A 12,409-nucleotide genomic window follows, 5' to 3' on the forward strand; every position below is an offset into this window, starting at 1 on the left:
AATTACAATATGTTGTGGAGAGGTTCTTTAGTCATCCTGCCTATTTGGGATTCTGAATGCCTCCTGTATCTGGATTTCCATCTCATTCTCAAGTTTTTGGAGAATTCTCTGTCATTATTTACCTGAAGAGGTTATCAGTTCCCTTAGCTTGAATCTCAGAACACTTCTCAAGTCCAGTGGCTCTTAAATTTGGTCTCTCAATGTAGACTCAGAGTTCTAGTAAATTCTGATCATGATTACTCGTTTTCTTTAATAGTGTCTGAATATTTAAGGCTGATTACTTTTTCTTACAGCTCTGAGATTCTGCCTTCAGCATCGTCTACTCGATTAGAGAGATTTTCAGCCAAACTTTTTATTTATAGTGTGTTTCATTTCCAGGATTTCTGTTCTTTTTCAATATTTCTATCTCCTGATAGAATTTCTCCTTCATGTTCTGTATTGACTTCCTTAATTCATTCAGTTGTTTTTCAGTATTCTCTTGGAATTCACTGGTCATCTTTGTAATGATTCTTTTGAATTCCTTATTTGATATTTCATCTACTTCAATCAATATCTTTGGGGTCAGTTACTGGTGAAATACGAGCTTTACTGGATGTTGTGTTAGCTTGCTTTTCCATATTTCTTGTATTCCTATGCTGGGTTTTATGCATCTGTTGTGAGGTATTTGTCTTCTGCTCTTATGTGTAGGCCTTTTTGGGGCACAATCTGCCTTTGCCGAAGTCCTAGAGTGATCTAGGTTTAGAACCCTTGATATTCACAGCCTTTGCATTAATTCTCTGTTTTTGTTGTAGCAGTAGATGTCCATAGTGGGACCTGGGGGCCCACCCCTGTCTGCCTCTACTTAGGGCCTGGTCGTTTGTTTATGTTTTTATCTCTTCTATTTGTATTAACACATAGCTGAAGATTGAGTATCATTAATTTGTGTATGAAAATTGGTTTTGTTCAACACCAGAGTCTCTACCTGGTGAACCTGTAGTGGCCCTGTAGGTTCCCAGTACCTAGAAAAGGGCAAGACAAACTATAAGGTGCAAACACCATATAGCATTAAAATAAATATCCAGATTCTACCATGACATCTACAACACTAATTACCACACACACAAAAAAAAAAAAGAAAGAAAAAAAAACCAGGAATGATGGGATTAACTATTTGTCAATAGTAAAAAAAGAAAAAAAAAAACTAGATCTGGCTTTAAAGCAACCAGCAGGTATCAAGTAGGTCATCCATCACAGTAATAATTTCATTAATATTAATAGTAGAGGCAGGAGTTATATAAACCAATTCTAAAAGATGATAAAAATACAGCTAATTAGAAGAAGAGAAAATGTGGTAGGAAGGTAGAAAAGAGTTTAGATTTTCAAAAAAGTGAACAGAGAATTCAGGTAAGATATAGCAGGTGATAGTTATAAGGAAGGAAGAGAAAAAAAAATAGGAAAAACAAAGTAAAGCAAGAGAGAAAGAGATAATGATAGAATTTGGTTGTTAGAAGGAGAAGAAAAGAAAGAGAAATAAAAGGAAGAAACAAAAGACTACGATACAAAGCAAAACCAAAATATACAACCCAAAACACCCTAACCTGCAAAAGAAAAGGCAAAGAAAAATTATTACATTCAAAATACTAAAAATGAGAAAAAAGGAAACAAACATGTATATGTATGTATGTGCCTGAATCAGTCAGTACAACAACACTTTCTCTCTCTCTCTCTCTCTCTCTCACACACACACACACACACACATGCACACACACACACAGAGAGAGAGAGAGAGAGAGAGAGAGAGAGAGAGAGAGATATCCTTAGTGAAAAATGACAAAATTGTTCCCACTGAGCTATCTTTCTTTATGTTTCTGTTGAGCTGTGTTCTAACAGTGAGAGTAGGGGCTGAGGTTTGTTAAGCCTTTTTAACCTCTTCCTCTTTTTTTTTTGTTGCTCTCTGAGCTGCCAGTTGGAGTGGACTAAGCATGAAGCTAGTTGAAATAATTCTCAGCTTCCCTTCTCACCAGTATGAGGTAGATGGAATAGGATCTACTGTCATTTGGAATTTTTTTCTGCACAGACATGATCCATGCATTCCCAGGGTGAAGCTGCTGCAGGATGCTATGAGTGGAGTTCCAGAGTGTGGGGTTTACATCTACCCAGGCCTCAGGGACTTTGTTGGGTAGTATATGCTCTGGAGGGATTAAATCAACACACCCCTAAGGCCTATCTCTGTTGGGAGTCTGGATCTCAGGAACCTCTCAAGAATTCTATTTCTAGGGCAGGAGAGCCAAACCTCCATATACTGCTGCCCATAATACTACAGCATTCCTGGGCTTAGTCCCTGAATGTATTCACAACCACCTGTTCAGCTTCCTGACCCACTTCAGCTGATCATGTTAGCTGCCAGACTCAAAGGAGAAGCCAGCTGGACTACCCTTCCCCTTTCTGACTTGAATGTCCCTGGGTACAATCTTCTCTGTGCCTGGTTCACACATGTTCTGCAAAGCACGCCCTAGACCATAGGGCAGGTGTTTACCAGGACAGTGTGGCAGTGTTTGCTCTGCTTTCCAGGCTCCCGCAGCAGCCACCACAAGATGGTTCCCAATTCATCTCTCCATGGATGATTGGGAAAGAGCACTTTTCAAGTACCATTGCACAGTGCAGCCTCTGGATCAACTAAGTTCGGGCTTCTTTTCTAATCTCAGATTTTTCTGTACCAAATCTGTATTTCTCCCTCCCTCTGTGATGAACCAGTATCATTGTAGCTGACACTATGGTAATTGGCTCAGCTCTAATATACTCTTTCTTATTTTAGTGTATCCAAATTTCTGAGTCTCTAAGACATTCTGACTGTCTAATATAGAATTTTAATAAAAATCCATCTTTACCCACCTCACTGAGGAGTAATACTTCTGATGGTTGAATTGTTATCAGTAGAGCAACTAGGAATTCAGCCTTCCTCTAAACTGCTGTCCTAAATCTATCATGACTTATAGTTTCAAATGTCAATTTTCTTTCTTTGTTCTGATTTTTTTTTTCCTTAAGGACTTCACTGGAAATAACAGGAGATTCCCTGTCATAACTTGAATTTTCTTTTCTTTTGGTATGACAAGATAAAATTTAAAAAATAAATATGTAATATTTAATTTTGTACACACACATACACATGCATGCACATATGTACACACACACACACAAGTATACAAGCTTATTTTTGCCTAACCTCTAACCTCTATATCCATTACTTTCTTTTTTATCATCTTTTCATTCTTCATTCGATTTTCCTTCTTTTAGCTAATTTTATTCCTGTTTTCTCTGTCACATATCCACTAGACCTCATTTAATTTGGTCTCTATTTCCATGATGATCTTATCTTTTCCTTTGATTTCTTTCTTGAATGCAGTTAGCTTTTATTTTACATCTACTTTTTTGATTAACAATTTCAAAGTTTTGAATCATGGTGTTTTCATGTGCAAACTTCTCGATCCACATTAGAGTGTTGTGTTATGATGTCTTTTGTTGACCTTTCGCTGCTGCCTGCTACCTACCTACCTTCCTTCCTTCTTCCTTCTTCCTTTCTTTGCTGGGGGAAGAAAAATATTGTTAATCACAAAAGTGATTTTAATTTGATCTCTTTGGGGAGTTTAGGTAAGATTCACGGTGCATGGTAGCATTTATTTTTGCATATTGGACCTGCCTGCACAATCTCCTTTATGTGGTTCACTAAGAGTTAAAGAGACTTTGGGTTTACCTTTCTCAGCTTCTCAGTTCAGAATGTTCTCTCAGACTTGTATGATGAGTAGTTTTTGTATCAGGTAGGCCTTGGCAGAGGGTGGATCTATGTCTCTTTCAATATTCCCTATTTATCTAGGACCCTTTACCTCAGCCACTTTCTTCCTTTCTGCTTATTACCAAGTATAGAAATCAACTTTTATTTTCCAACATGCTGCTTTTTTTTCAGAGAACGGATGCCTTGAACACACAAGGCCACATCCACCTCTGCCACCCTAATTCATCCTCCATACTGCAAAGAAAATTGACTTCCTGGAGAATAAATCAGAACTCAGTCCTGCTTCGAATACTTTAACTGTGCCTTTCTGTCCTTTGTCTCCAGAGTGCAGTCCTCAATATTAAGGCCATTGTGAAATTTTAATAGATTCACTTTACTTCTTACACTGACCACCTAACTTTTCAGGAGACATCACTTCAACACAATTCCAGGAAGAAATTCATGGGCATTTATACCACGGAGATGAAAACACATCTTTATTCTTAGCAGTCTAGCAGGGTTCCTCCTTCTCCTTTTTGTTAGTTCTCTAGGGCCCCAGGTGGTTTCTGAATTAAACATATACATTCATGTCTTAACACTCTCCTAAGTAACGATTTGGTGACTTTAAAGTCTAATTTAGTTTGACTCAGATTTGATTTCTTAAACTACAATATGCAAGTGAAACTATTATTTTCCTCTATTATTTCGATCTATGGAGCAATAGTGGAACAATCTGCAATATAACCAAATATTTGCTTCCCCTAGAGATCATCCTGAAGATCATCAAGGATTCAGGATTTGAACTGACTCAGTTGAAGGAAATAGTCCTAACTCCGGAAGAGGCAAAAAAAGTTTATTTCCGAATAGAAAACAAAGAGTTTTATAAAGATGTGTTGGCAGTATTAGCTGAGTAAGTTTATGATATGTAGTGTGTGTGTGTGTGTATATATATATAATATTATATATAATATTATATATAATTAATAATGTTATATATATATGTAAATATTATAAGAATAAATATGTTTCTTTGTAATATCCTTCTTCCACGTGGTGGATCTGTTTCTGGCAACACACAGCTTCATTAGGCATTCCACAAGAATTAAAGTTTAACATTTTTTGAGTGTTCACTTAATTCCAGGGCTACTTCTACCTACTTATACTTAATATCTCATTAGATTCTATGACAACTCTATGTCATAATTTTACTAGAATTTCTACTTTGATTATGAGAGAACAGAGGCCCGGGGCTGGGTTTGTTCACAATCACAAAACTAGAGTTTGGATAGGCCCCAGGGAATCTCTACTCCAGAATGATGTTCCACAGAAGTCCCTTTTACAAAGAGCTCATAATTATCTGAACAACCATATCCATTCACCTTGAGTTAAAAAAAATTAGAGAAACATCTACACACATGCACACATATTCACATACTTATTAGGCTTCACAGTTCAGAATGCTCTCTTAGTTTTAAATGCGTTATCTCCCCTTTGCAGTCCCTGAACATTTGTCAGTGACTGTCATTTGTTGATATAGAAAGACAAAAATGACAGAGTTCCAACAAAAGGTTGGCCAATATGTAAGTTGTCATTAGATACAAATAATAAACAGAAACCTAGAGACTTTGAGTACCTATACCATCACAGTTTAGAAAACAAAACTAACTTTGAATTCTGTTGCAGGTTCTATTCCCTGGAAGCAGCAGAGTTCAGGTTGTTTATTAAGGGCACCATGTAGGTGAGGCTAGAAAGAAACAGGATGCAAAAGAAAGAAAAGTCATGGTACAGTGCAGACTGACGCAGCCTCTGCTGACAAGATAGAGGCCCAGCTGTTCTGTGTTGTGACGGAGATGACCAGGCCTTTGTACTCTCACATTGACCAAGTCACTGGATATAGTCTACTCTGGGAATGAAGGGACCTGAGCAATGCGGCTTTCTGGAGTATTAGCAATTCTTGGAAGGGCTAGACACTTAAGGACAACCACAAAGCAACAAATTCTGGGTCAGTGAGAATGTCTCTAGAGTAGCAAAAATAATGAATCTATTGACAGGTATTCTCTAGAATTAAAGTACAACACTCATCTAGCACAAAAACCTGTTGGATGAGGGAAACATGAAAAAAGGAAAACCCAAAGTCATACTTATTAGGGCAAAGGATAAAAAATAGCTCTGTGGATGGGCCTGTGACATTCAGACTTTAGCCATGTATGTCATCTGCACTGTTGCAAGCAGCCCATATCTTCCTAAAGTGTTATTATTTGCAGGGGCCCATCTTTGATCATGGTTCTGACAAGGTGGAATGCTATTGCAGAATGGAGAAGATTGATAGGTACAGTAGACCCAGAAGAAGCAAGACTACTGTCCCCAGAATCCATCCGAGCCAGATTTGGAATAAATATTTTGAAAAATGCTGTCCATGGAGCATCAAATACCCTCGAGGCATCAGAGGCCATTAGTAGAGTGTTTGGAGACGATGAGAATCCAGAGAACAATTAAAGTAAGTACTATGAAGTATATACCACTTTTATTGTGATTTTCTTCCCTCTGCTGCTGGGACTAAGTCTAAGACAAGACTGTCCTGGGAAGATCAGAACCATTCCCATATTTCTGAAACAAAGTATATTTACTACCAGACATACTAGGCTGTTTCACAGCAGCCTCAGAGTTCCAAGCTTCATAATGCCAGTGACTTGGGAAGTTCAGTTGCATGCAGCCAGGCTGGGGCATCTACAGTCAAGGGACAAGATGGAGAGAGTGGGATGAGGCACCCCTGAGTTTGCAAGCCTTGGGAGTCTCATGAAGTCCCTGTACTTCACTTTCCTTTACTTTGACTATCCTGAGTCTCATTCAGCAGCCGGAGCTCTGTTCTCTTAAGTATTTTGAAATGCAGAACCTACTAACTAACTGTGGGTGACATATGGTGATGTAACAGAAGAGTAAAAATCATAAATACTTGTTGGGTGGAGGTAGATACCTAATAGGTATGTGCATTAAGTCCCCTTCTTTACTAAGCAGCGTAGGCCACATGGGAGATGGAGTGTGAGATGGATGACTTCTTTCATCAAAGCTTCTTTATTTTTAGAGGCCAAGTTCATAAGTTTCCACCATAATGGCTCTGGCTGCTGACTCATATGTGGCTGGCAGCCTTTTCCTGAGTGTAGTGCTATCCTCCCCTGCATGGGCCAAATTGAGGTGCATCCAAAGCAAAACAAGAAGCACTATTGTGTGAGTCAGCTCTTTCATTGCTGTGATCAAAAGACCCCAATCCTTAGAAGGCGAGCTCCATTGGTCTGGGCCCAAGGTGAGGAAGGACATCCTGACAGAAGGGTGTGGTAGAGGGAAACAGCTCAGGATATCCCACCAAGAAGCAGAGTAAGAGCTTCACTCACCTGTGACAAGATATAAACCCCAAAGGCACATTCCCAATGAGCCACCTCCTCCAGCCACACCCTACCTGCCTTACAGTTACCACCCAATTAATCCCTCTCAGGGGATTAATGCAGTGATTAAGCTAAAACTCTCATAACCCAATCATTTCGCTCTAAAATTTCATGCATTTTCTCAATATGAGCTTTTGGAAGATACCTTATCTCTAAACTGTAACAACTATGAAATGGAGAAACCCTTTCATACTCAACAAGATTCCTCGGGAGAGAAGAGCCTATTGTTTCCTTAGTATTGTAATTTAAGCTATGTCTTATCCAGATATTAGAATACTGAATCAAAGTATTTTATATATAAAATATATATAACATAACAAGGTATAGCTTCTTCCATAACTATCACTCTACTAAAGACCAAGGCATGATCACACCATGAGTGAACATTCAAATTGATAAGATATGTGTCCTATATCTGGCTTGAACTGTGGGCTCAGTTAATATACAAAATCAGTTGAATAAAGGTTGTTTCCTCCATGGAAATGCAAACTTGATGGGATGACAAGTGACAAATGATTGGCAGCTGTGGGGGCTTTTGGTAGAGCTACATTTTGCTTATAGCTTCTGTTAGCAGTGTCTTTCGGCTAACATCTTCATCTTTTTTTGATGCTTGTGTGTGTGTGTGTGTGTGTGTATCTTGATGCTGGTTTGTCTTAATGTGCATCCTCTACTCTGTCATATCACTCAGAGGGTTAGGATTTTGGTCAGTATTCAGTGTTGCTATCTGCAGGATACAGTTGCAGGACTGAATATACATAGTCCTTTTGCTAAACAAGCTAGGACATTCAAGAGCAAGAGATAGAAAATAAGTGTGTGTTCTAGGGCTGCTAGAGATGCATATAAGATATGGAAAGGAGAATGAGATCACACTAAGCAGGCAGGATGCATGGCAATGTCAATGGGAAAGATTACAGAAGATTGAATCAATATAGAAACAAGAGAGTTTCGGAGAGGTGGGCTGATCAGATAATTCTTAGAAACCTGCACTGTAGAGAGGACTTGATGATTGACTATGACCTTATTAAAGAACTGGGGGGAAAAAAAGGATGAAGCTTCCCAATTTAAGTAACTGAGAAAATAATCTAATCCATCCCAGAGAAAGGATTCAGAAGAGAGGGGCAGATTAGAAGGGACTACCTTGAGTTGTGATTTGGTCATGTTCGGTAGAGGATATCTGAATTGATCTGTTGGCGTGGTGTCAGCAAAATGGTAGAAAGGCAGCTCCAAGCTTCCCTCCTTCTAGGAACACTGAAGAAATAAGAAGCTTTTAGAAACAACATTTTTTCAGGATTCCAGACACTAAAGATCTCCAGAAACCAAGAGAGTGGGTAGTCAATGTAAAGACAACTTGAAATAACACGAATGCTCTGTGGCCTTTGTACTTGACCTGTCTCACCGTGTCACCAGCCAACAGTCCTAAAGATGGTGCCTGAATTCCCAGGGAAACCCCCTACTCTCTGGTTCCAAAGAGCAGATCTCACTCACCAACAATTGTGGCATTTCTGTACCCTTTCCAGAAACTGTCTGAACAAGGCACTCCTCTTGACTTCAGTCAGAAATCATTTCACTGGAAAAATCACTCAGGTGGAAAAGAAATAGGCACTGCTTGAAAACATTGTAGAGACTGAAAACCCCACAACTACCTGGGACCAAAGATGACTGAGGCATTAATTGACCACCTACGTTCAGGGAAGAAAAGCTGGGGAGAGAGTATTCTTGGGAATAAGACATTTAGAAACACTAGGGCACACTGAAGAATTTAGAAGGCTATGTTCATACCCAAAACTAGATGTGTGCTCCTAAAAAGACCCTAAGTTTTCACTGCTGGCCCATGGACAGACTCTGTACAAGCAGGAAGTGAAGATGAATTTAGAATTGTAAATGGCCTAAGCATTAAAGAAGTGGGCCAGCATAGAGAGTCACAGAGACTCAGAGAAGTATTTGATGGTGGTGCTTTTCTAAGCTGGCTTTTAAGGAACTCTGTCAATGTTTGTTGAACACAAACTCAGTCTTCACACTTCAGCAAGAGCAAACCCTGATAAAGGTGGTGGTGGGGAATCTAATTTTGAAATTAAGTTGGTATTATTCAAACTAGATTAATATAAACTTAGGAATATGAGTAGTAATTCCCAAGTTGACCATGAAGAAAATAACTTTAAAAATTTACAAAAAAGAGAAATAAAATGTTGTATGACAAAAATAAATCAATTACACCCAAATTGAGGCATCAAGAGAGGAATGGAGGAAGAAAAACCATGTAGGACCCACAGAAAACAGAAATAAATCACTTTGATCAGGAATTACTTCAAAGATAAGAGCAATGCATTCTCCATCTTAAAGAGAGATTTGAAGAATGAATTAAAGTTTATCATCCCTCTTTATGTTGCTACAAAAGACTCACTTCAGGTCCAAAGACAAACACAAAAACACCAGGAACAAGTGACATTTATCCCTGTAATGCAAAGATAGCTCAACACTTGATAGTTATCTAATGAAATACACCACATTCATTGAATGAAGGAAGATAGATATTTTCAATTATGCAGAAAAAGGCACTCAACAAAAATATAGCAACCAATAAACAAGAATGACCAATCAACTAGAAATAGAAATTCCTCAATATATGATAAATGCCATGTATGAAAATTATGCAGCTCATGTTTCATTCAGGTCTAAGAGGCTAAAAGATTTTTCTTTAAGATCATGAACACAAGGATTTTCACTTTTGTTACTTTTATATAACATAGTATTGGAAACTCTAAGGAGGACAATTAGGCAAAAATAAAATAATAAAATACATGCAATAAATTGGAAAAGAAAAACAAAATGGCAGAAAAATAAAATAGGCAGATAACAAGACTAGAAAATCTAAAATGTCATGTACATTAATATATGAATGGAATGAAACAAAAAGAGAGAAACAGCAACTGTAGTGAGAATGTGGATGAATGGGTGCCTTGGAACACAGGTGGCAGAAGTGTAAACCAGGTAGTTGCTGTGGAAAATAGTTGGCAGTTCCTCAAAAAATTAAGCATGAAATTATCATTTGACCTAGCAGTTCCACTAGTAGATGCCTACACAAGATTACTGAAAACAGATTCCAACGTGTACTTATATGACATAGAAAAATTATTCACAATAACAAAAAGGCAGTAACAACCATGTCCACGAACAGGTGAATGAGTAAACAAAATGTGATACATCCATATAAGGAAACATTCAGCCACAAAAGAGAATTAAGTGTTGATGCATAACATGAGGTGGATGAACCTTGAAAACATTTTTCTTGTATGGACATTCCTCAGAAAACTTGGACTGGAACCACCATTTGATTCAGTTATCCCCCTTCCCGACATATACCCAAAGGTCTTAAAATCAGCATACTACACTGATATAGATACATCCATGTTTATAGTAGCTCAATTCACAATAGCTAAGCTATGTAACCAACCTAAGTGCCCTTCAACAGATGAATGGATAAAGAAAATGTGGTATATATACACAATGAAATATTACTCAGCCATAAAGAAGAATGGAAGTATGGAATTTTCCAGTAAATGGACAGAGCTGGAGACTGTCATGATAAGTGAAATAAGCCAATACCCAAAAACCAAAAGGCCAAATGTTCTCTCTGATATGTGGGTGCTAACACACAACGGAGTGTGTGTGGGTGAGGAACAGAAGTTCACTAGATTAGACAAAGGGGAATAAAGGGAAGGGGGATGGGATTAGAAATGACAATAGGATGAATTGGACATAATTTTCCTATGTTCATATATGAATAGTGAAATGTGAAACTCCACATCATGTATAACCTAATTAGAATAAGTTATACTCCTTGTGTGTATAATATGTCAAAATGTACTCTACCTTTATGTATATTTAAAAAGAACAAAAAAAGAAAACATTTTGCTATATGAAATAAGCCATACACAAAAGGACAGAAACGGAATGATTTCAGCCTTGTGAGTTACTTAGAAAAGGCAACCAGAGAGATAGGAAGTAGATTGTAGGTTACTTCCTGGAGCGAAGGAAAAAAAAAATTCTTGATGAGAAGCAAAGCTTCTTTTTTGGGTGATGAAAAATTTTGGAAATAGATTATGGTAATAGTTACAAAAAATGTGAATGTAATTAACACCACTTATTTATACATATAAGTGGTTGCAATGGCAAATTTTATTTCATACATAATGTACACACATGCATATATGTATATGATTAAAATGGTAAAAAAACAAAGTAAAATAAGGAAGAATGGTGCCTTAGAGAAGCACAAGAATCCCTTGCAATAGCACCTAAAAATGCTTTCCCCAAATGATGGAAAATTAGGCTATTCTTATGACGTTTTTTAAAGAAGATGCATGTGATTCCTATTTCATGACTCTTTTTTTTATTATTTGTCTTAATTAGTTACACATGACAGTACAATGATCTTGAAATATCATACGTTTGAATCAGATGGGGTATAATTTCTTATTTTTCTGAGTGTACAGGTTGCAGAATCATATTGGTCATACAGTCACGTATATATATACAGCAATAATAATGTCTATTTTATTCTGCTGTCCTCCCCTTCCCCCTTTCCCCTCCCCTCCCTTTCCATCACTTCTCTCTACCCAATCTAATGTGACACACTTTTTTTTTTCTTTTCCCCTCACATCGTCATACCTGTATTCTGTATAATGATGAGGGTCTCCTTCCATCTTCCGTGCAATTCCCCTTCTCCCTCCCTTTCCCTCCTACCTCTCTTCCCTATTTAGTGATAATCTTCTTCCCATGCTCTTCCTCCCTACCCCATTTTGAGTCATCTCCCTTATATCAGAGAAGACATTCGGCATTTGTTTTTTAGGGATTGGCTAACTTCACTTAGCCATGACCCTTAAAAGTAAGTCTTCAGTAATGTTCTTCAAGAGATAAAAATAGAGCAAATTTTTCTTTCATATAAAATATAGCGACACTAACAATAAATCTGTCAGACTCTTCATGGGCTTTTTTGCTCCTAGAGTCCTTTGGATGCCCTGGAACTGGAGTTGCTTCTCCAGTCCATGCCCCATCCTTCCCACTCCAGCCTGTCCACATGTCCAGTGAAGAGCCACATGGTCAGTGCTGTTGTATTCCTCAGCTCCTTCCAATTCACTGCTGGACCTGTGGGTCAACCCTGAGTCCTTGAATCAACAGGGTAGAATGCTGTGCTTACTGACAAGTTCATATTTTTTTAACC

At 37.9% G+C, this 12,409-nt stretch overlaps 1 protein-coding gene across 1 annotated transcript in view; it reads left to right on the plus strand.

Moving 5' to 3' along the window:
• Nme8 (NME/NM23 family member 8) overlaps positions 1-6,244 on the plus strand; it is a 73,732-nt gene extending 67,488 nt beyond the window's left edge. The window contains exons 15-16 of the mRNA XM_046460647.2: positions 4,514-4,658; positions 6,013-6,244. Of these exons, the coding sequence (XP_046316603.1) occupies positions 4,514-4,658; positions 6,013-6,244 (377 nt within the window). The remainder of the gene's footprint in view (positions 1-4,513; positions 4,659-6,012) is intronic.
• The last annotated feature ends 6,165 nt before the right edge of the window (positions 6,245-12,409 follow it).

The sequence above is a fragment of the Marmota monax genome, unplaced genomic scaffold (assembly GCF_021218885.2).
Source record: "Marmota monax isolate L192 unplaced genomic scaffold, Marmota_monax_Labrador192_F-V1.1 WCK01_AAM20220418_F8-fsc00107, whole genome shotgun sequence".
NCBI lineage: Eukaryota > Metazoa > Chordata > Mammalia > Rodentia > Sciuridae > Marmota > Marmota monax.